This window comes from Fistularia commersonii, chromosome 2 (genome assembly GCF_037954325.1).
Source record: "Fistularia commersonii isolate RoL2024-O1a breed Wild chromosome 2, RoL_Fcom_v1.0, whole genome shotgun sequence".
Classification (NCBI taxonomy): domain Eukaryota; kingdom Metazoa; phylum Chordata; class Actinopteri; order Syngnathiformes; family Fistulariidae; genus Fistularia; species Fistularia commersonii.
Genome location: NC_141285.1, coordinates 6305917 through 6332017, shown reverse-complemented (window position 1 = coordinate 6332017; position 26101 = coordinate 6305917). Strand labels below are relative to the sequence as shown.

Genomic DNA, 26101 nt, shown 5'->3' with positions numbered 1-26101 from the left:
GTGTGCACCAGTTACCACTCTCTCATTTCTGGGAGTATTCTGCATCAGTTTATCTAATTCATTCCAGAACTTCTCCTTCTCTTCAAATTCACATCCCACCTATGGGGCATAGCCACTAACATTGAGCATCACACCTTCAATTTCCAATTTCAGACTCATAAGTCTATCTGACATTCTTTTCACCTCCAAAACGTTCCTAACAAACTCCTCCTTCAAGATAACTCCTTCTCCATTTCTCTTCTTGTCAGTCCCATAATAGTACAACTTAAAGCCTGCTCCTAAGCTTCTAGCCTTACTACCTTTCCACCTGGTCTCCTGGACACACAGTATATCCACCTTCCTTCTCTGCGTCATGTCGACCAGCTCTCTACCATTTCCTGTCATATTCCTGATATTCCAAATCCCTCCTCTCAGTCCCAGGCTATTTCTTTTGCTCCTCTCTCTCTCTACTTCCGAACATGCCCTCCTCCTCTTCTTCTTATTCTTGTTCTTCGACCTACAGTAACCCAATTTCCACTGGTACCCTGTAGGTCATCAGTACCAATGGCGGTCGTTGTTAACCTGGTCCTAGACCGAATCCGGTATGATATGGTTATGGTTGACTCGCATTTGGCAAAAGTTTTACGTTGGATGCCCTTCCTGACGCAACCCTCTGCATTTATCTGGGCTTGGGACTGGCTCAGGGAGACACTGCTCCATACCCCCCCAAGGCAGGCTTGGGGAGACATGGGCCAGTGCCGCCCTGAGGCTGCATTACAATCCACAAGATTGACACCAACAATTTGGCCACAGTTCCATGTCTTAACTACAGCAGGCCTCTCAATGGCTGCTTGGTACTTGTCATCCAACAACCTAGTAAAAAAAAGTGCCTGCTGCTATTTTTGTGTGTTATTTTGAGTGAGTATAAACAGTAATAATAAGTATTTAAGGAAATGTGCATCGGAGATAAAAAAGGACAAAGAGAAACAGCCAAGAGCTCAATATCAGTTGCACAAATTCTGATTGTTATGTTCCTACACCAGCACTGGTTCACCCAGACAGACGCTGCTCCATTGGGATTTCCCTGTTGCTTCCGCGTGCATGCGTGCGAAAGAAGAAAAAATGTGTTCCGTTGTACTCCACTCCACCGAAAGCGAATCCACCACTGGACCTGGTACAGCCCGGACGGGAAGACACAAAAAGCCATAGACTACATCCTCATCTCCCGCCGCTGGAAGACATCGGTTACCAACTGCCGTGTCTTCAGAGGCGCACAGCTTGGCAACACCGACCATCGCATGCTGATAGCCGACCTGCGGCTAAAGCTCAAGGCGGGGGCCTCAGCCAATGCCTCCCCCAAGCTGGACTCCTCCCGTCTCTTAGACCCTGCCATTATGGAGCTCTTCAGCTCCTCCATCGCTAACTGATTTAGCACCCTCACCAACGGGATGTCCCAGGACTGGCCTCACTTTAAAAGCGAGGTGACCATGGCTTCGAAGGGAGCCGCCGGGTGAACAAGACCAGCCCCCAAGAAGCCCTGGATTTCCCAAGCCACGTTGGACATTGTCAACAGCCGACGAGCTGCTCGACTGTGTGGGGACATGGCCCTGTACCGGCGCCTCAACAGCCAAAGGAACATTTCCATCCGTCAAGACAGGGAAACCTACTGGAGAAACCAGGCGACAGCCATGGAGTCAGCCTCCAAAAACAACAACCTGCGGCAGCTTTTCAATCTGCTCCGCCAAGGGAAAGCAGGCCTCCGCAAGCGCTGCTTCCTGGTTAAGGATGCGGCCGTAAACGTCCTATCCACTGAAGCTGACTGCCTCAGTCGTTGGAAGGAGCACTTCAGTGAGCTCCTAAACCATCCTCCCCTACCAGAAGCCCCCACCACCCACCCCAACAATAACCCGGACTGTCTCATCTCCCCGGTCACCCCAGCCGAAGTGAAGGCAGCCCTGTCAAAGCTCAAAAACGGCAAAGCCCCTGGCCTATGTTCCATCACAGCCGAGATGCTGAAGGCCGGAGGTAACAACATCATCCTTTGGCTCACACAAATCATCAACCATGTGTGGGTCACTGAGTCGCTGCCTGATGACTGGAGGCGGGGCATTATACTTCCCTTCTGGAAGCACAAGGGCGATCAGCTGACCTGCAGCAACCACAGAGGAATCACCCTCCTCTCCATCCCCGGAAAACTATTCACCCGCGTCCTACTAACCCGTGCTCTACCTGCAACCCAAAGCAGACGCCGCCAACAGCAAGCCGGTTTCATGACCAATCGGTCTACCACAGATCACATCTCTGCCCTCCGGCTCATAATTGAAAAGGCCCGGGAGTTCAGGAAGGATCGGCACCTTTACATCGCCTTCATCGACCTGAAAGCAGCCTTCGACACGGTGGACCTCGGCTCTCTCTGGAACATCCTGACATCCCTCGGAGTCCCGGCCAAAATAACCACACTGTTCAGGCAGCTCTACCAAGGAGCTGAAAGCTGTGTGCGTGTGAATGGCCGGAACTCTGAGTGGTTCCCCATCAACAGCGGGGTGAGGCAGGGCTGCGTCGCTGCGCCAGAACTTTTTAATTGTGTCATCGACCATCTGATGACAAAAGTCTCTGAGCGGATCCCTGGGGTCCCCATAGGCAGCTACACCCTCAGGGATCTCGAGTACGCAGACGACACCACGCTGTTCAGCGAGACTGCTGACCAGCTTCGCGAAGCCCTCCATGTTTTTGATGAGGAGTCCAGGAAACTCGGCCTGAAGATAAGCTGGCCAAAAACCAAGCTTATGCATATAGGAGAGGGACCTGATCCACCACCACTCCTCTTCGACGGCACCCCTGTCCACTTTGTCGCCTCCTTCAAGTACCTCGGCTCAACCCTATCAAACACCGGAGATCTCAAAGTTGAGATTGACCGGCGCCGTGCCCTTGCGGCGTCAGTCATGCAGTCCCTGTGGAGACCATTGTGGCGACACCGGCACATATCCCGGGTGACAAAGCTCCGGGTCTACAATGCCTCAGTCATCTCTGTCCTCCTCTATGGCTCCGAAACCTGGCCGCTGAACAACATGCTGGCAGCCAGGCTTGATGGATTTGACTCCAGGGCCCTGAGGACATTAGAAGGCATCAGCTGGACCCAGCATGTCACAAACAAGACCCTAAGGGATCGAACCCAGCAGCCCCCAGCATCTCGCCTCGCAGCAATGCGGCGAGTCCGTTGGTATGGCCACATCATCCGCTTGCCTGCCGAACACCCCACAAGCTCCATCTTGGCCTTTAATCCCCAGCTAGCCGGATGGAGAAGACCCAGAGGTGCCCCCCGCACCCGCTGGCTTGATGTTGTGGCCCAAGACCTCAGGGCCTGCGGTGTGAGCCTGGCACAGGCACGGCAACTTGCCAACGACAGACCCCAATGGAGAAACCTGGTAGCCACGGTTGGCTCTACGCATTTCCTGCAAGAGGACTAACTAACTAACTTATTCAGCATTTGTGTACAGGGACCCCCATGTTGAAGCAGTATTATGTTGACCCAAACCCTGCTTTCATTGTTTTTCGTTTCATGTCTTACATACCCTATATAGCATGTCATCACCTGGTGCAACACATGAATGCAAAGGGACCTGTAGGTAGTATAGACAAAATGGACCATTAAGTATTTTTTAAAGATTCTCCAGGTTTTGAGGCCTAAGAGCCTGGTATGAAAACTCATGAAATCATACATACTTGTGTCTTCTTGCTTCTGGTATATTAAATATTGAAAGCAAATATGTTTTTATGGCTAGGTATCAAGCCTGCACCTATTGAACCACAGAAGCATCTTTTATTTTCTGAATGTGAACCAGAGACAAAAGAAATCCATGACTCTACTGTGTCTTGTTGAATACAAACAAGGCCTAACAACACATTAATCCAAAAAATATCCAATCCATCATGGATTATCTCTTTACCTTGTTGTTTTTAGATTTGACAGATATAATAAGGCAGAAAGTATGATTTCCTATCTGAAAAAGTATTGTGTTTGTGGTGTTTTTTAATTCAAGAGTAGTATTTCTCCTTAGTTTCATAAACACGGAACAGAAATGTTATTATTACAATTAGTATTTTTGACTTCTTGCCATTATATAATAGCTATATAGAGAAATGTATGTAGACTCATAAAGTATCTTCATGAAAATATATATGTACATAAATACTTAAATATGTACACATACATATACATATACATACACATATTTATACATAATTATACATAATGTAATTTCCGGACTATTGAGCACACCGCAATATAAGCCGCACTGGCTAGCCGATCGCTATCTTGGGCTTCCTCCTGCGCACAAAAACTTTCAAAGTCGTCTTCTTCGGTGTCGGAGTTGAACGGCCTCAGAATTTCCTGGTCATTTCATCAGTCTGATGTGACAAGGATAAATGTTTTAGCCGCGTGAAGCTCATTAGCCTCCCTCCCCCCCAATATCCATAAATTTGCCGCATCGTTGTTTAAGTGAAAAAAGTTGCGGCTTACCGTACGGAATTTACGGTATATATGTATACATTTATACATACATGTACCGTATTTTTCGAATTATAAGTCGCAGGTTTTTTCATAGTTTGGCCGGGGGTGTGACTTATACTCTGGAGTCACTTATGTGTGAAATTATTAAGCTCTCTTGCTCTGATGTGTATCTGTCTGTGTCTGCGTGTGTGCCTTTAATATATCAGCAATCGTCACATTCATGCCCACTGATCAAAATTCAGCGGAGGCAGGTCATGGCAGAAGCACGTTGTGAAAAAAAGATGCTACCTGCTACTTCTGTACCGATGAAAATTGATCATTTCAACATTTGCGGTAACTTATAAAAACAACTGAAAAGAGCTGAACAAAAATGGCATGAAAAGAAAATCATATTCTGCAGGTTACAAGCTGGAAGTAGTGAAATATGCGGCCAAATACAGCAATCGAGCAGCAGAAAGAAAGTTTGAAGTTAGTGAGAAACTTGCAAGGGACTGAGGAAAAGCTGACATTACTCTTACTGAAATGAAGAAAATTATAAAAGCTAATCGCGGGCTAAAAGCTAGCTGGCCACGGCTAGAAGAACGAATTCACACATTGGTGCTTGAACAATGTGCAGTTGTGTCTTCAAACCCAGTTAGTTCGCAAGGAGATGAATGTAAATGACTTTGAGGGAGGACCATCCTGGTTTTACCGGTTCATGCAACGCAATCGCCTCTCTATCAGAGCACAGACACCATCCTGTCAGGATTCAGAAAGGCTAGAATAGTTGGAGCTGCAAGTGACGATGACTCTGACGTAAGCGATGCACCGGTAGAGGAGGAAGCGGCGCATTGTCTACCTTTGGAGTTGGCGGTGTTGTTCAGAAGTGACACCGAAGAGGAAGATTTCGTTGGATTTAGTAATTAAGAGTGACAACGATTGTTTGGTTGTAGCATGTGCTATATGCTATAGTTATTTGAATGACTCTTACCGTAATATGTTAGGTTAACATGGCCTATCAGGCATGTTCTCAGTTTGTTGTTTATGGGTCATATAGGCAATGCTAGGCTGTACTTATTCAGCCTGTTGTTCTCTATTCTATTTTTATTTTAAATTGCCTTTCTTGATGTTGGATTTTATCAAATAAATTTCCCCCCAAAAATGCGACCTATACTCCAGTGCGACTTATATACTTTTTTTCGGTCTTTATTATGCATTTTTGGCTTATAATCAGGATCTCAGGATCTTGACGGCTGGGTCAAATTGAGAATCAGCGCCAGCTGCAGCAGCGGCCAGCTGCCGCTAATCAACGTCCCCATAAAGAGCAGCGGCACGCACTGCTCTGGCACCAGAGAATTGTAACTCTGCTGGGACCCTCCGCCTGAGGGACCCTCCGCCTGAGGGACCCTCCGCCTGAGGGACCCTCCGCCTGAGGGACCCTCCGCCTGAATAAAGAGATCTGATCGGATTCCAGCCCTGTTGGTGTGGTTCCCTGCCCGAGTCCGCCCCCGACCCGTGACAGAATTCTCTGGCCCTCATGGACTCGGGGGGCCCGGTCTCGGCCCTGAGGTGAATCTGCAAGCAGCCCTGACCATGCAAGGCCAAATTCTTGGACAACATGAAAGGAATCTGAGAGAGCTAGCAGATGCTGGACGTCAGTCCCAAGGCAAGTTGGAATCCATCTCCTACCAACTCACGCAGCTAGCCACCACCTTCGACACATTGGATCAGTACAGCCAGACACTATACGACCTAGCCACCTCCCTACACCAGACTCAAGACCAAATTGAGAACATCTTCGCCCAATTAAGCCAAATCTCCCCAGAGATCGCTGCAGCAGAATCCACCGGCCCCTGTTACGGAACCAGCCCCCGCCCCTCGACATCAACCCGCGAAGGAACCTCATGTGCCAGACCCCCCGCAATACTCTGGAGACCAAGGAGAATGTGGAGGATTTTTGCTACAAGTCTCACTATTGTTTGGCTTGCAGCCAATGACCTACCAGACAGATGATCAGAAGATAGCATACCATCAGTCTACTCACCGGAGCTGCACTACGCTGGGGGTTGGCGGTGTGGCGGAGAGACGGACTGCTGTACCGGTCCGATGCCGCTTTCACCTCCGAGATGAGAGAAGTTTTCGACCACCCTCTCCAGGGAGACGACGCAGCGACACGCTTGGGCGACCTCACCCAAGGGGGACAGAGTGGGGCTGAGTATGCTGTTGAGTTGCGGACCCTGGCGGCAGCGTGTGACTGGACCGACCCGGCACTACGATACGCCTTTCAGAGGGGACTCAATGATGAGCTGGCGGCGAGGGACGGACCTCCGGACCTGCATGCACTGATCAACCTCGCAATCCGGATAGACAATCGACTCCGCGAGAGGCGGCGGGAGAAGAAAGCCCAGGGACCCCCTTCAGACCGAGCCCGAACCCCAGTCCTGCCTCGCCCCTATCCCGGCTCCCGTAACCCCACTTCACCACTCCGCCCGAATTCATTTGCCCGTCCTTTGCCCTCAGCCCCGGGTCCCGCCGCGTAGGGGGAGGAGCCCATGCAGCTGGGCCGAGCGCACCTCACTTCTGAGGAGAAGACTGCCTGGCGGTGCCAGAACGCCTGTCTCTACTGTGGTGAGGTGGGCCACTACGCCGCCACCTGCTCGGCCAAGCAGGGAAAAGCCGAGGCTCGCCAGTGACCGGGGGGGTCCTGGTGAGCCGTATGGTGATCTCCTACCCGCTGGCCCACCTACGGGTGCCAACCTCGCTGGAGTGGGGCATGCACCAGTGCTCAGTCTCGGCGCTGGTAGACTCAGGGGCAGAGGGCAACTTCATAGACGAGGCCCTGGTTAAAGAGCTCCTCATCCCCACCACAGCTATCCAACCACCCCGCTGCGCTCTGTCATTGAAAAACCGCCGGCTGGCCCATGTACAGCGCCAGACCGTCCGCATCCGGATTTCTGGTAACCATTCCGAATCAATCTCCTCCGCCATCCTATCTGGACTTCATTCCCCCCTGGTGCTCGGGTTCCCCTGGCTGAAACTACATGATCCCCACATCGACTGGGCCGCTGGCAAAATCCGGACCTGGAGCACATCATGCCATGCAACCTGTCTGACCTCCGCCCCAACCCCCGGTAGTCCCGCAGCCCCAGCTTGACCATCAACCCCGGACCTATCCTGCGTCCCTTCAGAGTATCATGACCTCGCCCCAGTCTTCGACAAGGATAAAGCCCTGACCCTCCCCCCTCACCGGCCTTATGACTGTGCCAAAGACCTCCATCAGAATGCAGTTCTACTGGAGTACCTGCGGACCACCAAAAGATTGAACCGCAGATGGGCACTCTTCTTCGATTGTTTTAGTTTCTCTTTGTCATACCGACCTGGTAATCGAAACATTAAGCCTGATGCCCTGTCCTGCCTCCACTCTAAAGAGGAGGGTTCCGAGCCCATCCTGTCTCCATGCCACCTGGCCTGCTTGGTCTGGGATGTAGAAACCGCGGTCAGGTATTTCTGGAAGCCGGTCCCCCAGGGACGACGTTCGTCCCGGAGACAGCCTGGGCCGACGTCCTCCGGTGGGCCCACTCCAGCCAGCTGTCATGCCACCCAGGGAGGTATAGAACTCTGAGGGTGGCGCAGGGGAGATTCTGGTGGCCCTCCATTTCCCACGACTGCCGCCGGTACGTTTCAGCCTGCTCAGTCTGTGCTCAGAATAAGTCCTCTACTCAACCTACCTCGCGATGGCTATTGCCCCTCCCGATTCCCCGGCGACCTTGGTCCTATATTGCCTTGGATTTTGTTACTGGTTTACCCCCTCTAAGGGGCACACAGTTATCCTGTCCATCATTGATTTTTCTAAATTCGCACTTTATTCCACTTCCCAAACTTCCCTCCACACTAGACACGGCTAAATTATTAGTTTCTCACATTTTCCAGGCTCATGGCATCCCTGCAGACATCATTTTCGATAGAGGTCCCCAGTTCATGTCCAGCGTTTGGAAGGCCTTTTGTTTAGCAATTGGGGCCAAGGTCAGCCTGTCGTCCGGTGTCCACCCCCAAAGTAACGGCCAGATGGAGCGGCTGAACCAGGAGATGGAGGTGGCCCTCCGCTGTGTCACATCTAGAAACCCCAGCTCCTGGAGTGATCACCTGGTGATTCTGGACCCCTCATTAATCCGGCAACTCCGCCGCGACCACCCAGGCCAGCTCCGTGGGGCGCCGGGAGGCGCCCGTCGAGGGAGGGAGGAGGGGGGGGGGGTACTGTCAGGATCTCCTCTCGGCTGCCGAGAGGAGACACGGCTGGGTCCAAGTGAGAATCACTAGACACCCTCACTGAGCTCAGAGCCTTCCTTGGTTTTGCGTCTTACTATCGTGTTTCATGGAGGGATTTGCACAGCATGCTGGTCCCCTCCACCGCCTAGTTGCAGAGGCACAAGGAAAAGGCTAGAGAGCGCTTCCATGAATACTTACTGGGGCCAAGTTTGTGGTTTAAACAGATAACAACCCACTCAGTCATCTTCAGCAGTGGAACAGAGATGGGCCTCTCAGCTGGCAGCCTTTGACATTGATTTGAAGTACTTTCCTGAAACTGCTAACAGAAATGCGGATGTCCTTTCCCATCAGACTCCTGAACCACACCCTCAGTCCATCACAATAGTGTTCTCTGGTATTACCATCCCCCTAGAAGTGACCACCACCGTAAGCGTAAGAGTTAGGTCAGCTGAGCCTGACAGCCACGACCTGGGCAGTTAATGCTATCCCTGTCCGCCAGCCAGCTGATCTACAAGGGTCAAAGATCCCATGATTGGCGCTTTCTTGCATTACTGGAGGCGAGGTCAACCACCAACTTGACAGGAAAGAGCCAGAGTCATGGGGAGTGCTTGAGTTGAAACGGCAATGGCGCAGCATAAGGGAAAGTGAAGGCGTCCTGTACCGGTAAGTGGAAATGCCACCAGCACGAGATGTGATGCCTCAGCTGTTACTACACACTGTACAAAGAGGTCTTGACCAGTCTACATAATGATCATGGTCATCAAGGTGTCAAAAGAACAACAGAAATAGCACAGCTAAGGTGCTTCTGGCCAAAGATGCACCGTGACATTGAACAATAGTGTAAACAGTGTGACCACTGTCTTTTGGCCAAGAGGGTAGTTCCAACTGTGTATACCTCCTCTGAGCATTGCTTGCCTTTCAGATCCCTGGAAGCCATCGCCTTTGATTTCACCTTAACGGATAAAGCGGGTGATGGACATAAGAATGTTCTCATCATAACCGACGTCTTTTCCAAGTTCACACAGGCCTATCCTTACATGAACCAGCGAGCAGAGACAGTGGTCAAGATCCTCCCTGAAACATGGCTTTACTGCTTTTGAGTACTCAAACTGATTCATTCTGACCAGGGGTGAGCTTTTGAGGGTGAATTATTAAAACAGCTGTGTAGACTGTATGACATAAAAAAAAGCAGGACCACCCTGTACAATCCACAAAGAAATGGGCAGTGTGGGCACGTTAATGGACAACTCCATGACATCCTGTGCACTCTTCCACCTGACCAGAAGAGGAAATGGCCTAAAGCACTGCTGCACCTGCCTCTTGCTTACAACCCCACTGTCCACTAGTCCACCAGCCATTCCCCACCAGTTGTTGTTTGGCCAAAAGCCTCAACTTCCAGTGGACTTTTCGCTAGGCCTAGTGAGGAAAGGCCCGGTAACTGTTCCCCCTGAAGACTAGGTCACAGCATACAAAGATCATTTGGCTGACGTTTATTGTAGTGCCAAGAGTCGCCTGGAAGCTGCCGCAGCATCCCCAGAGATGAGAACAACTTTATTAATCCCGAAGGAAATTGTTGTGCCAGAGTTTCAAGCAAAAATCATAACAGTAATAGATAATAGTACAAAGGAGGAAGAATAAGAAATACGATGAAATATGAATTGTCTTAACTGTTAACTGTAACTACAAAGATTGAAGATTCCCTGCGGCTGAGGGAAGAGAAATTAAAAAGTCTGATAGCCTCAGGTAGGAAAGACCTCCTGTGGCGTTCAGTGGAGCTCTTCGGTGGTTTCAGTCTACGACTGAAAGAGCTCTGACAGGACATCAACGTGGCATGCAGGGGGTGATAGATGTTGTCCATGATGCTGAGGAGCTTCATCATCCTCCTCTCTGAAACCTGCACAACAGACTCCAGCTCTACTCTCAGGACAGACCCAGCTCTCCTGATGAGCTTGTTGAGTCTGTTGGTGTCAGCTGTCTTGAGCCTGCTGCCCCAGCACACAACAGCGTAGAAGATGGCGCTGGACACCACCGAGTGGTAAAACATCTGCAGCATGGTCTTGGAGACGTTGAAAGATCTGAGCCTCCTGGGGAAGAACAGACGGCTTTGGCCCTTCTTGATGATGGCATTGGTGTTAAACGTCCAGTCCAGTTTATTGTCCAAGTGGGCACCCAGGTAGTTATAGGTGTCCACAATGACCACATCAGTACCCCTGATGGTGACCGGATTCAGGTGGGTCCTTTGTTTCCTGAAATCCACCACCAGCTCCTTTGTTTTAGACACATTGAGCTGCAGGTGGTTCAGTCCACACCACTCCACAAACCTGTCCACTACGCTCCTGTACTCCTCCTCCTGGCCTCCGTTGATGCAGCCCACGATGGCAGTCATCTGAGAATCTCTGCAGATGGCAGGACTGCGAGGAGAACCTGAAGTCTGAGGTGTAGAGCGTGAACAGGAAGGGAGACAGGACCGTCCCGTGTGGCGCTCCCGTGCTACTCACAATGGTGTCCGACGTTATGTTCCACAGCCTCACGTACTGCGGCCGACCTGTGAGGTAGTTGTTGATCCTGGTCGCGAGTGGAGCATCCACCTGCATGTCCAGGAGCTTCCTGTTCAGCAGGGCAGGTCGAATGGTGTTGAAAGCACTGGAGAAGTCAAAGAACATGACTCTCACAATGCTTCCTGCCTCCTCAAGGTGGGTGTATACTCTGTGCAGCAGGAAGATGATGGCGTCTTCCACTCCAATCCAGGGCTGGTAAGAGAACTGCAGGGGGTCCAGCGAAGGTCCAACAACATTACGAAGTTGCCTCAGGACGAGCCTCTCCAGCGACTTCATGACGTGTGATGTCAGGGCCACTGGTCTGTAGTCGCTGTGTGTGCTGGGATTCTTCCTCCTGGGCACTGGGACCAGACATGAGGGTTTTCCACCAGTCAGGGACAACCATCTGGATTAGGCTCAGGTTAAAGAGGTATGTGAAGATCCCACACAGCTGAGAGGCACATCCTTTCAGCACTCTAGGGCTAAGTCCGTCAGGGCCGGCTGCTTTCCTGGGATGAAGGCGACTGAACTCTCTCCTCACCTCCTCAGTGCTGAAGGTGACAGGAGGGGGTGGAGAGAGTCCCAGTGGGGGGCAGGAGGGCTGAGGTGTAAAGCGAAGAGGTGCATGGGGGAGGGGTAAAAGTCTTAGAGGTGAGGGCACAGGGGGAGGAAAGTCCTGAGCGGAGCTGGAGGGAGGGTGGGCAGAGGCTTCTTCATCAAATCTGTTGAAAAACAGGTTTAATTCATTGGCCTCATGCAGGTCTCCTTCCATCATCTGGCTTCCTTGTTTTCGATGGCCAGTGATGGTTTTCAACCCACTCCACACCTCCCTCATGTTGTTCTGCTGGAGTTTGCTCTCCAGCTTCCTCCTATAACTCTCCTTGCCCTCTGCAATCTTCTCCCTCAGCTCAGTCTGCACCTTCTTCAGCTCCTCCTTATCTCCACTCCTGAATGCCACCTTCTTCCTGTTCAGCATGGCCTTAATGTCCTTAGTCACCCAGGGTTTGTTATTTGTGAAACAACGCACAGTCTTGGTGGGGATGATGTTGTCAGTGCAGAAGTTCACATAGTCCGTAATGCAGGCAGAGAGTTTTTCAATGTCCTCTCCCTGATCCTCACAGAGCACATACCAGTCAGTCGTCTCAAAGCATCCCTGAAGAGTCAGTTCTGCCTCCTGAGACCAACTTCGGACAGTTCTGGGGATCACAGGTTGCTGCTGGACTTCAGGCACATAGAGAGGCTTTAGATGGACCAGGTTGTGGTCTGCCCTGCCCAGGGCAGGGCAGGGAGAGCTGTGCAGGTGTATGCATCCTTGGCATTTGCATACAGCAGGTCCAGGGTTTTATTGTCTCTTGTCTTGCAGTCCACAAACTGTCTGAAAGTAGGCAGAGAAGATGACAATGTGGCGTGGTTGAAATCCCCAGATATGGCAATGAAGGCGCTGGGGTGCTGAGTCTAGAGTCTTGCGACCGTTGAGCTGATGACGTCATTAGCCCGCGGTGCAACGGCAGGATGTAAACCGATAAGATGATGGCGTGGGAAAACTCTCTGGGCAGATAGTACAGCCGGAGGCTCACTGCCAACAGTTCGATGTCCGGGCTGCACACACGCCCCTTTACTGTGATGGGTCCGGGGTTGAACCACTTGTTTACAAACACAGCGACACCTCCTCCTTTCTTCTTGCCGCTGCAACTCCGGTCCCCTCGCACCAACTGAAAGACGGGTAAACTCACCAGAGTCCGGTATGTTGCTGTTTAGCCAAGTCTCTGTAAAGCACAACACTGAGGCCTCACGCAACACACCGTTGCTCTGTGTGAGTGCTGTTAGCTCCTCCAACTTATTGCCCAGCGATCTCACGTTTCCCATCACAATGGAGGGGAGATACGGTCTGTATCGCCTCTTCCTCAGCTCCCCCCTCGGCAGCCCCGGTATGTCCTCCATAGCTCCTTAGGGATTTTGTGCCTTTCCCCCATCCCGCCGCTGCATCTCAGCTCCATCAGCTGATCCCAGGTGTGAACAATGGCGCCATTGCGCAGCTCCGCCAGGAATGGGATATGGCTCGAAAAATGTGCTCAAGCACCGCGAAAACAAGAAATAGCGAATGGAGCAACATCTCTTGTTTTGGTAAATTCAATTAACTTAATAGTTACTAAAGCAAGAAGAAGTAATAGAAAAATAGAAGTAGAGAATTTAGGAAAGAGACACTAAGGTAAAGAGAAACTCTGGCAGGCAGCCGCCCGAGACAGCGCCGGAAGTAGATGCGTTAACAATGCTAACACATAGTGTAGTAACATACGTGAGCTAAGAAATTCACAATAATGTCACTAAAACATAAAAAAAAAAAAAAAAGTAACAGCACCTCATTTAACATTGTCACATCAAGAAATAAACATGGCTGACAACATTGATGAGAGTGAACCACATGACTGTGAAGAGAGAGTAAACAAGGACATCAAAATAAGGGCAGACCTACAAACAAATCTCCCAAATGAAGGGGAAACATTGTTTATGGGTGGCTCCTGTTACAACTCTATGAAGGGTTAAAAGCAGCACGAGCAGTAGTGAGGCTGACAGGATGGTTTTGAGGAGGTGATAACACAGAAAGTGGAGGGAAAGGAGTCAGCACAAGCTGCTGAACGGCAGATAATGATAAAAGCATTAGAGTGGTAGGAAGGAAAGGATGTAAACATCTATACAGATTCAGCATATGTTGTGAGAGTAATACAGGTGGTGCTCAGCCAGTGGACCATTGCTGGATTTGTGACTGCATCAAAGACTCCTTTTAAGCGAGAGACATTCGACAACTGTCTGGTGTATAGATGAAACCATGCTTGGCTGGCCATGATTAAGTGTAAAGGACATAACAAAACAAACTCAGAAATTGCACCAGGAAACAATTAAGCAGACTGAGCAGCGGACTACATAACCCAGCATGTAATGTTGCAAACAGAGAAAACTATGCACGACATGTTGCCCTCGTGATGTAAATATGTTGATAGAACAAGAAAAAGCTTACCCCCCCAGACAAAAATGTGTGGTTAGAATGCAGGGCACAGAAGCAAGAAGGAGTCTGGAGGGCCCCGGATAGAAGACCAGTACTCCTACTGGGTCTGATGAATACCATGTTACAAAAAGCACACGGATTGACTCATTGTGGAAAGACACAGATGCAGACACCTGACTCCGTGGTGACATCCATTTCCTCCTGTAATGCTAGAGAATCACATGAAAGAATGTGATATCTGCAGTTCATATAATGTGAAACCCACCATCAAACAATAGGAGGGAAAATTTGCCTACCACAGTTAACAGGCCAGGAAAACATTGACTACAAAGACATGATTGCAAGCCGGGATAAATGCAGAGGGTTGCGTCAAGAAGGACATCTGGCGTAAAACTTGCCAAAACCAAACATGCGAGTCAACCATAGCTATATCATACTGGATCAGTCGTGGACCGGGTTAACAACGACCGCCATTGGTACTGATGACCTACAGGGTACTAATGGAAATTGGGCTACTGTGGTTCGAAGAACAAGAGTGTGTGTTCAGAAGCAGAGAGAGAAGAGGAAAGGAAAGCGCCTGGGACTGAGAGTAGGGACCTTGAATACTGGGACTATGACAGGAAAAGGTAGAGTTGGTCGACATGATGCAGAGAAGGAAGGTGGATATACTGTGTGTCCAGTAGTAAGGCTAGAAGCTTAGGAGTAGGCTTTAAGTTGTACTATTATGGTACTGACAAGAGAAATGGAGTAGGAGTTATCTTGAAGGAGTTTGTTAGGAACATCCTAGAGGTGAAAAGAATGTCAGACTTATGGGTCTGAAATTGAAGGTGTGATGTTCAATGTTGTTAGTGGCTATGCCCCACGGGTGGGATGTGAATCTGAAGAGAAGGAGAAGTTCTGGAATGAATTAGATGAAGTGATGCAGAATATTCCCAGAAATGAGAGTGGTAATTGGTGCAGACTCCAATGGACATGTTGGTGAAGGCAATAGAGGGGATGAAGAAGTTGGTATCCAGGATAGGAATGCAGAGGGACAGATGGTGGTAGATTTTGCAAAAAGGATGGAAACGGCTGTAGTGAATACCTTTTTCCAGAGAAAAAAAAAAAAAAAACAGGAACATAGGGTAACTTATAAGAGTGGAGGTAGGAGCACGCAGGTAGACTACATCTTGTATAGATGAGGTAACCTGAAAGAGGTCAGCGACTGCAAAGCAGTTGTAGATGAGAGTGTAGCCAGACAGCATAGGATGACTCTGGTGAGAAGATGAAGACGACAAAGTGGTGGAAGCTGAAAAGGGAGGAGTGTTGCATGGTTTTCAGGGAGGAGTTGAGAAAGGGTCTGGGTGAGCTTCCAGATGATTGGACAACAACAGCTAGTGTTATCAGGGAGACAGGTAGAAGAGTACTTGGTGTGTCATCTGGAAGGAAAGTAGATAAGGGGACTTGGTGGTGGAATGAGGAAGTGCAGGAGTATATACAGAGAAAGCGGTTAGCAAAGAAGAAGTGGGATACTGAGAGGACTGAAGAGAACAGACAGGAGTTCAGGGAGATTCGGCGAAAGGTAAAGATAGAGGTAGCAAAGGCAAAACAAAGGGCGTATGATGACTTGTATGCTTGGTTGGATAGTAAGGAGGGTGAGAATGATCTATACAGGTTGGCAAAACAGAGATAAAGATGGAAAGGATGTACAACGGGTCCGGGGGATTAAGGACAGAGAGGGAAATGTATTGACAGATGCTAGAAGAGTGATGGGAAGATGGAAAGAGTTCTTTGAAGAGCTGATGAATGTGGAAAATGAAAGGGAGGCAAGGGTAGAAGAGGGAACTATTGTAGACCACAAAGTAGGACAAATTAGTAAAAGTGAAGTAAGGAAGGCATTGAAGAGGATGACGAGTGGAAAAGCAGTTGGTCCTGATGATCTACCTGTGGAAGTGTCTAGGAGAGGCAGCAGTAGATTTTCTGACTAGATTATTCAACAGGATGTTAGAGAGTGAGAAGATGCCTGAAGAATGGAGACAAAGTGTGATGGTGCCTATTTTTAAGAATAAAGGGGATGTGCAGAATTGTGGCAACTATAGAGGGATAAAGTTGATGAGCCATACAACGAAGTTATGGGAAAGAGTAGTGGAAACTAGAAGTCAGCATTTGTGAACAGCAGTATGGCTTCATGCCTAGGAAGAGTACTACAGATGCAGTGTTTGCGTTGAGAATGCTAATAGAAAAGTACAGAGAAGGCCAGAGGGAGGTGCATTGTGTTTCTGTAGACCTAGAAAAAGCATATGACAGGGTGCCAAGAGAGGAGCTCTGGTATTGTATGAGGAAGTCTGGAGTGGCAGAGAAGTATGTTAGACTGGTGCAGGACATGTATGCTAGCTGTGAGAGGGGTAATAGAAGTTTAAGGTGGGATTCCATTAGGGCTCAGCTCTGAGCCCCATCTTGTTTGCAATGGTGATGGATAGGCTGACAGATAAGGTTAGACAGGAATCCCCATGGACCATGAGGTTTGCAGATGACATTGTGATCTGTAGTGAGAGCAGACAGCAGGTAGAGGAAAATCTAGAGAGGTGGAGGTATGCTCTGGAAAGGAATGAAAGTTAGTCGCAGCAAGGCAGAATATATGTGTGTGAATGAGGGGAACTCTGGTGGAACAGTAAGGCTACAGCGAGTGGAGATTAAGAAGCTGGAGGATTTCAGGTACTTAGGGTCAACAGTCCAGAGTAACAGAGAGTGCGGAAAAGAGGTGAAGAGACGGGTCCAAGCAGGTTGGAATGGGTGGAGAAAAGTGTCAGGGGTATTATGTGATAGAAGACTTTCAGCCAGAATAAAAGGAAAGGTGTACAAGACTGTGGTGAGACCAGCGATAATGTATGGACTAGAGACTGTTACAATGACCAAAGATCTGCAAGCGGTTGAGTCTCACCTGGGCCTGGAGCAGTTAATCACCCTCAATCCCAAGGCAAAGTAGAGAGAATAAACAGAGCCCTAAAAAGCAAAATTAGCAAAATCTGCACTCAGACAAAACTCAACTGGCTTAAAGCTCCTCCTCTTTCTCTGTAATCAGTAAGGAGTTCTGTCCGCTCTTGTCACGGGACGCAGGGCAGACTCGGGCAGGGAACCACACCCTCAAGTCTGAAATTGGGGTTGGTCGGCAGGCAGGTAGGGTGTTGCTGGAAATTCCCTGGCCCCGAGACAGAGTCGCACAAGGCTGGGTCTCACCAGGACGGGCCCCAGGCAGGGTGGCAGGGAAGGGCCCCAGGCAGGGTGGCAGGGAAGGGTCAAGGCAGGATCTCGGGCTGGGTCAAGGCCTGGGCCACAAGGGGGTCGTGGGGATAAACATGGCAAAGGGGGAGTCCGGGGCCCGCGGCTAGGTTCAGTCACGACAGGGGTCATTGGGCAACCCCGGCACCAGGCAGAGCGTGCCACTGCCCTTTTTAGGGATCTTGATTAGCGGCTGCTGCTGCAGCTGGCGCCGATTACGAATTGAACCCAGCTGTGAGACCCTGACAGCTCTATCACTAGGTTCACCCCCCTATGGGCTCCTGATGGAATGTCAGTTCCCGGGACCCAGTGCAGGCAGTATCACAAGTAAATCTGATACTCCTATAAATCATACTACGATCAACTAATGGCTCTTGTCCTCGCTTTCTCTGAACAGGTCTCAAAGGCAAACGGGGGTGGAACCGAGGGAGCACCTCAAATAGCAGAGTGGGTCCTCCTAAAGGTAACCAAACAGAAGTGGTCTGAACCAAGGTGGCCAGGACCCTATAAGGTGGTAGAAAAAACATCTCACGCTGTCTGGCCACAGAGAGAAAGAAACAGCTGGTTTCACTGGTCTCAGTGTACAGCTGCAGATCCTCTCAGTAGGACACTGGGGGAAGTCAGGACTGCCCCAAAGCCCGTTGAGCAATGAGACATGCCCTATGACTGTGGGGTGTAGAAACATTTCAAAAAAAAAAACCAAAAACAAACAAACCCTTAGAATCATTCATTACATGATCACGTGTTACTTTTGAGTTGTTCCTATATGAACTTAAGGTCAGAAGGTTTCAAGTTCTCTCTAGTCAGTGTTACTGGGCAAGACACAAGGATACTTGGGAAGGGTCTACAGAAAGGAAGTTTTACTGCCTCTACATTTTCTTTTCATTCATATACACAAGCACCAGTTTTACTTTTTACTATTGTTACATAGCACATTAGATTATGGGGTGGGTATAACTTTTACTGTTATGTGGGGTTTTCTGTAGTGATTGTGTTGCCAACTTCACTGTGGGTTGAATACCACTGCTCACCTAACTCTCCTACTTGTTTGGCTCCAGGTTCTTCGATTCACCTGAACAGGACCAGGAGTTCAGTATCCTCTTCCCCTCCGTCAGAACCCTGTCTCTTACATTATGGAGGTTAGGCATTAGACTATACATTGGGCTCAACCACAACCTTCTCTTTCAATTTGTCATTAATTGTAATGGAGGGGACCTGGCATGGAGAGGGTATGACATGTATCTTTGTGAATTCCCATTGGGAGATTCTGCTTCAAACCCTTTGTGTCACCACTGGTCAGATGCAGTTACTTATACGGGACCATGGAAACCCCCAGGTTACTGGTATAACACATCCGTCCTCACATGACAGCATGTGGCGGACATATGCCCCATAACCGTCTCCACTTAACGATAAAACAGCTCCCCCAAAATCCATGGCCTGTAAAGAACATCACTGTCCCTCCTGTTTTCAAACCCACTGCTGGCAACTTCACCTGTTTTGTGCACAAAATGTCTCCTGTGGCACCTTGCTTGGTGAAGTTGATCCCTCATGGTGTGCGCACACTGTTAACATTTCTACCCGGTCGAATGCCTCTTCTATGGTCTGGGCTCGGGCAGATTTATTCTGGTACTGTATTACTAATTTTTTGCATTTGCAGCTTCCCAGTTACTGTTCTGGTGTCTGCATCATGGTTTGTTCAGGCCTGCCGCTTTTACTTATAGGACACGCCCACAATCTCACGCGGTCTGCTCGTTCAAATCACTCTATGGCTTTGGTATCCCGCATGGTGTACCTGACGAATATAAATCGGCAAATCAAGTTTCTGCAGGATTTGAGAATCTTCCCCTAATTAGTGCCTTCTTCTCTGTCACCCTCAACGAAAAAAACAAATCTAATTAACTACTGTATGTGTGCTATAATATTCTCAGACTGGCAAATGCTACACATGATGCTGTTACTGGCCTATTTGAACAATTGGTTGTCACTTCCCTAATGACTGTCCAAAACAGAATGGCTCTAGATATGTTGTTAGCACAAAAAGGAGGCACTTTTTCAGGAAGAACCGTATATTCACTCACACTCTAAACTTTCTAGCTCTAACAGAAACATGGATTACACCAGAAAACACATATGTACGCATTCACTCACACCCCCTCAGCAAATGAGCATGGCGGTGGAACCGGCCTGTAAATCTGCCCGGAATAGAAATCCTCTCCTGTTTCTGTCCCACACTTTCTTCCATCCTCCTTTGAGTTCCATGCTGTCCTTGCCACTCATCCGCTGAGAATCACTATTTGGTGTGTACCGTCCACCTAGGCCAGGGGTCGGCAACCCGCGGCTCTGGAGCAGCATGCGGCTCTTTCATCTTCACACTGCCGCTCCGACTGGCTTGGGAAAATAAATCATAAATATTTAATTGAAGTGTAATTCATTTGTGTTAATTCCTTTTTTTAACCTTTAGTTCTAAGTTGGAAGATTATTATGATCTTGAAATATTAAATAAAATTATATTTCTTATTTTTCGCAGCTCAAAATAACGTCACACTTGCGGAAGCCGGTATACCCACCAGCCGGTAATGTCCCGATTTGCAAATGCTGTGCGCAGAAGTTCAGGAGCAGAAGTCCCATAAGCCAGGAAAAATAAATATTTATGAAGATATTTTGCAAATATTTATTTTTAATTGTTTACTGACACAGTGATTTTTTTCCGGATTTATTTTTAAAATTCAGGTCAAGGCTCCACTACACACTTTGAAAGCCCAAACCTCAAAATGAGTTCATTACATGAATAAAAATTAATTTTCTCTGTTATACTTTGTGAATTTCAGAAGCAACACACTACACACTTGTTTATACAAAGTGTAAAGGTAATTAAAAGCAATTTATACAGTGGTACCTTTATTTTAGACGTCAAAAAGTAATTGCGGCTCCCAGTCTTTTCTTTTCCGAGGAAACCGGGTCCCAATGGCTCTTTGGGTGTTAAGGGTTGCCAACCCCTTACCTAGGCCCTTCGGATTATTTCTGAAGGAACTTGATGCACTCATATCACACTTCCCCATTGACGATTCCACTCTTACTCTTCCTGGTGACTTCAACTGTGGGGAAAAGGACAAGCTAGAACCACTAGTTTCTCTCCTCTCCTCCTTTGGCCTCCTCCCTCTGCCCTCCGACTAACATTTCGGTCATGCCTGTTGATGAGAAACAGCTCTCAGATCACCATTTCATCACCTGCACCCTAGCTCTCTCCCTCTCTCCCTCAACTCCCCCCACTGCCCACCTGATTTCTACATGCAGACACCTCTGTTCACTGAATCCTATGGACTTTGCCTCATCCACTACCGGCTCTCTCCCCTCGATCAATTCATTTTCCCTCCTCCCCGCTTACGAAGCTACTGACACACTGATTTCCACCCTCTCCTCCTCAATATAACAACTCTGCCCCCTCACCTCTAGACCTGTTTGCTCAACCCAACCAGCTCCATGGCTATCTGACACTGTGTGACAGACGGACCCTCAGAGTGGCTGAACACAAATGGAAGAAGTCCCTACTCCCTGATGACCGACAGAGACAGCCCTCCTTGCGGTGTCATAATCACTGAAGGAAGCGAGAGCGGCCTCTCTTTCGTCTGTGCATACACTTCTTGACCTGTCAGCTGCGTTCGACACAGTCAACCACCAGATCCTTGTCTCCACCCTCAAGGGTCTGGGTGTCACAGGCTCTGCACTCTCTCCGTTGGCATCCTACCTGACAGGTCGCTCCTACCAGGTGACATGGCGGGGGGCTGTGTCTGAACCACACAGACTGTCTACCGGTGTTCTACAAGGTTCGGTTTTAGGCCCTCTCCTCTTCTCCCTGTAAACATCACTTGGTTCTGTCATTCGCTCACATTGCTTCCCTTACCACTGCTATGCTGAAGTCATACAGCTGATCTTGTCCTTCCCTCCATCAGACACACAGGTGGAAACCAGAATTACAGCTTGCCTGTCCGACAACTCAGATTGGATGGAAACTAACCACCTGGAGCTCATCCTATACAAGACAGAGCTGCTCTTTCTCCCGGGGAAAGGTATTCCACATAGAGACCTAGCCATCACCATCGACAACACTGTGGTAAGGCCAACCACAACTGCGAGAAACCTGGGTGTGGTCCTAGACAACCAACTGTCGTTCTCAGTGAACGTCACAGCAGTCGCACGTTCCTGCAGATTCCTCCTTCACAACATCAGGAAGATTCGCAGATTCCTCACGGAGCATACGGGGCAGATATTCACCCAGGCTCTTGTCATCTCTCCTCTGGACTACTGCGACTCCCTCCTTGCTGCTGCCCCAGCGGTGACCATCAGGCCTCTGGAGCTTATTCAGAAAGTGACAGCCCGCCTGGTGTTCAACCAGTCTAATTCTCCCACACAACTCCCCACTACATGTCACTACAATGGCTCCTGGTAGCCTCCCGCATCAAGTTCAAGAACCTGGTGCTCACCTACCGGGCAGTGAATGGCACAGCCCCGTCATATCTTCAGGATATGGTCAAGCCACATGTCCCTACCCGTCCCCTCCGATCTGCCACCTCTCGGCGACTGTCCACCCCATCACTCAGAGCCCCTGGCTGCCGAGTGAACCAGTCTCGGCTCTTCTCAGTCTTGGCTCCTCAGTGGTAGAATGAACTCCCAGAAAAAGTCAGAACAGCGGGGTCGCTGCCCATCTTCCACTGTGAGCTGAAAACGTACCTCTTCACCAAACACTACTTCACTAGTTGCACTTATTCTCATTGAAACATATATACTTTGTCTTGTTGCGACTAACTTTCCTCTCCATTCCAGCGCATACCTCCACTTCTCTAGATTTTCCTCAATCTGTTCTCTATTCTCACTGCAGATCACAATGCCACCTGCAAACATCATGGTCAATGGAGATTCCTGTCTAACCTCATCCGTCAGCCTAACCATCACCACTGCAAACAAGAAGGGGCTTATAGTTGATCCCTGATGGAGTCCCACCTCCACCTTGAACTTCTGTTACCCCTACAACACACCACGTCACTGTCTCACTAGCTCACAGCTAGCATACATGTCCTGTACCAGTCTAACATACTTCTCTGCCACACCAGATTTCCTCAAACAATACCAGAGCTCCTCACTTGGCACCCTGTCATATGCTTTTTCTAGGTGTCTGACCTCTGTATTTCTCTACCAGTGTTATTAAGGCAAATATTGCATCTGCCTCTATCATCACTCAAACCCTCTCCCTACACCACATCACTTCTGTCCTCCAACAGCTCCATGGGCAATCACTTCAGTACCGTATTGAATTCAAAATCCTCCTGTTAGCATTCAAGACTATCCACAACCCCACCCCTTATATCTGTCCAATCTCTTCAATGTTCCCACTTCCTTCCCGCAGATCCTCTATTCTCCCGGCAGCGCAAACCAATGCACCACGCAGGGCTGACACTCTTCGCACGGGTACCGCTCCTTCCAGTGGTGTAAACTTGGCTGAGCCGCCGGTCCCACCAGCGGTGTTAGCCCGTTCAACTTGCTCGGCTGCCACTTCTCCCGGTAGTGTAAACCGGTGCACTTTGCAGGGCCACTACGCCCTCCGGCGGTGTAAACCTGGACATCCTACCGGGCCGCCACCTTACTTCTGTTATGGACTGTCCAGGAACCACAGTGGCAGGTTCTCCTCATCCTCTCAGTCCAAGACTAGGGTCTGGATCTCCTAGCCGATGATGGATGAGCCCTATTTTATCAGAGGTTGGTTTGTAGCTACAGGGAGCGCAGAGAAACAGACAGGCTGTGTCTGCTTTTCTTTCAACAAGACTCCAATTTATTGGTTATAGTGCATGCCTTTCATATAAGGAGGGAACAATATAGGTATTGAGAAGTCCTGAGCTCCTCATGAATAATAGGTGTCACAGATAAAGGAATGTGGAAAAGTACAGGTAATCTCAGAAAATAGAATCGCAACAGAAAATGATCTATATCTCTGCCTCTTGAAATTATCTGTGATGTTATGACTATGAGACCCAAGCTTGTTTTTCTGTGAATGCTTCACAGAAAAACAACTGTGATGTATTGGGTTCAGTAATACACGAAAAAATACAATTTCCCCGCCTCTTAAAGGGAACGAAGCATCCATAGTGAGCTGAAAAAATGTCATATGAAATTTAATTCCCAAGCTATTTTTAGCCACTTTACACGCCTTTTGTTGCATTTGTTTCTGCTGTTGAACATTTGTTTTCTATTGTCACCCTTGCCCCAAAACATGAAAAATGTACTTTTGTGGGTTTGCCTGTGATGGTATTTGGTACATCATAGCATTTTGGGGTCACTGTCATTGATGTAACTGTGTTGTCAGCACTGTAATTCATCACATCTTTAACAATTTAAGACACTTGAACAATTACTATTCAAATAATTTTAAACTCAGGCATGCAGAAATCTGTGTATTGTCAGAATATAATTAAATGATAGGGTTACCAATTTTCAAGAGACTTTTTTGGAAGAGATTTGATATTCTATAGGAGAGGTCAGCCAAAAAAGATGAATGACAATGTGCTTAAGATAGGGATGAATGTGGAATGGAGGACAAATCTTCGCCTCACTCAGTTTGAAGATCTCCAGGTAGAGGCTGCTACATTTATTAACACATTTAAACGGCAGGTGGAAAACGTAGACCATGTGATCAAAAGAATGATGATTGACCTGCAGAAAGCAGATCAGCAGTCAACTCAGGTGTGGCGTGTTTATCTTGATCATGTGAAACATTTGCAGTTAGTCCAGGACAAGCGGTTGTTGTCTCTGCAGCAGCAATGGGAGAGATTACTAAAAAAAATGAGCTCTAATTTAATATCCGACAAAGAAGGCATGCAAACTCATTGTCAACAGCGTCAAGATGAACTGAAGGAAGCCATCTCCACCATGCAAGAGCAGCACAAAAATAAAATCAGTGACATTCAGAATCGCTACAGAGAAAACAATGGTGCACTTCAGAGTGCCGCCGAAGGCAAAGTGGCTGTTGTGCTCCAAAAGGGTAATCAAAAACTGATGGAGAAATCTCTTGAAAAAGATGTGGCTTTGAAGAAGTACATCCCTATTGTATGCCATGTGGAAGAAATGAAGTTGAAAAACCAGCATGAGTATGAAATGCAAACAACTGCCATAAACAGAGTACACAAGCTCCAGAGTTACCTCACTGGTCTGAGAGGGAAGGTGAGCCATGCCAAGATGGAACTAAAATCTGAAACAGACAAACGGACAGCTACCAAAGCCGAGATGAGTCAAAATATTCACGAGCTTCAGTGCCAAAAGTCTCAGGAACATTCAGCAGCAAGGAAGCATCTCATTGAACTCAGTGTCCATAGTGAGAAATCAGCGAAAAAACTGCAAAAAATTATTGCCAAAGGTGAGAGGGTTTTAACAATTGCTTTAATGTGCCACAAGCTGGAGTTGGAGCAGGAGTCTTTAGCTTCCACAGATGAGTGTAATCAGGAGATTACAGAGATAGAGTTCCCAGAGTTGCAGCACCTGATGCAGCGCTACAACAACACTCTGCTACAACGAGATATTCTGAGGAAAAAGAAAGAAGAGCAGAGGCTAGAGAATGAGCAACGGAAGCTTCTGTTGCATCTCCACCTGGATGCAATGACTTTGCGCAGTGACCCCCTCAACTTACCACATTGTCTATCAACCACAAAACCTGGCACAAGTTATGCCGGTCGGCAAACAACAAACACTTAGGTTTACAGCCAAAACTGTTGGTAAAAAAAAGGATACTTATCTAAATGAGTCAAAATTTTTAATTCATATTGTAATGGGAATTTTTTTTTTTTTGTGAAATTATGCTTCTATGTGAAACTATGCTTATCTGAACCAACGTCTATGCTTTGTCTATACTCTCAGTGGAAAAGTCCTAAGCATGAAACTCACATCGGGGGGCGGTCCAAGAACTCCGAGAAGAAACGTAGCATGTATTCAGAACGATGTGTCCACCACTTTATTAATTGTTTGCCTCATAAGCATGTCCATATATAGTGTTCTTCCCATCCTGCGCCATCATGACCCAATATCCCCTGACTTACCTTCAAAATGGTGCCTCCTCTTTATGCATAAAAATCTACTCTCTTTGTGTTCTTGTACTCTCCTGCAGACTACTCTGTATTCTGTGAGACTTGTGCCTTTTAGCGCATCAAAATAAATATTCTGAGAGCATCCTGACTATTCTTTGTCATTCACTGACTTTCTTAAAGAAGCCTCCAAAAGGAAAAGAAAATTTTCACGACAGTTTGGTGTCAGAAGTGGGATTGGAGTTCCGTCAATGTGATCTCTGTGGTGTTGGCTCATGACCAGGATTATCAACAATCTTCTCCCATGTCCAATTTGAGACAAGAGGGACGGTCCAAGGAGAGAATTTCACAACCATCTAATGAGCTCCAAACCACTGTAGTGACACTGAGATAAGGAATTCTTAATTGCTGATAAAAACAAAAGAGAAATTTAAAAGTCATTTTGAGGTGATCTCCATGCTGTGTTTTTTGTCTGTAAAGACAAAGCAGGGAAGAGAATTAA

The 26101-nt window shown here is 48.2% G+C and overlaps 1 protein-coding gene across 1 annotated transcript; it reads left to right on the top strand.

Annotated features, from left to right (window-relative positions):
* The first annotated feature begins 23344 nt into the window (after positions 1-23344).
* LOC147236218 (dynein regulatory complex subunit 2-like) lies at positions 23345-25734 on the top strand. The gene has a single exon (XM_086161217.1). The coding sequence runs from the start codon at positions 24077-24079 to the stop codon at positions 25271-25273; it is 1197 nt and encodes a 398-aa protein (XP_086017343.1). The 5' UTR covers positions 23345-24076; the 3' UTR covers positions 25274-25734.
* The last annotated feature ends 367 nt before the right edge of the window (positions 25735-26101 follow it).

Coding starts and splice junctions, on each gene's coding strand:
- LOC147236218 (XM_086161217.1), top strand. CDS start 24,077: ATGAATGACAATGTGCTTAAGATAGGGATGAATGTGGAATGGAGGACA.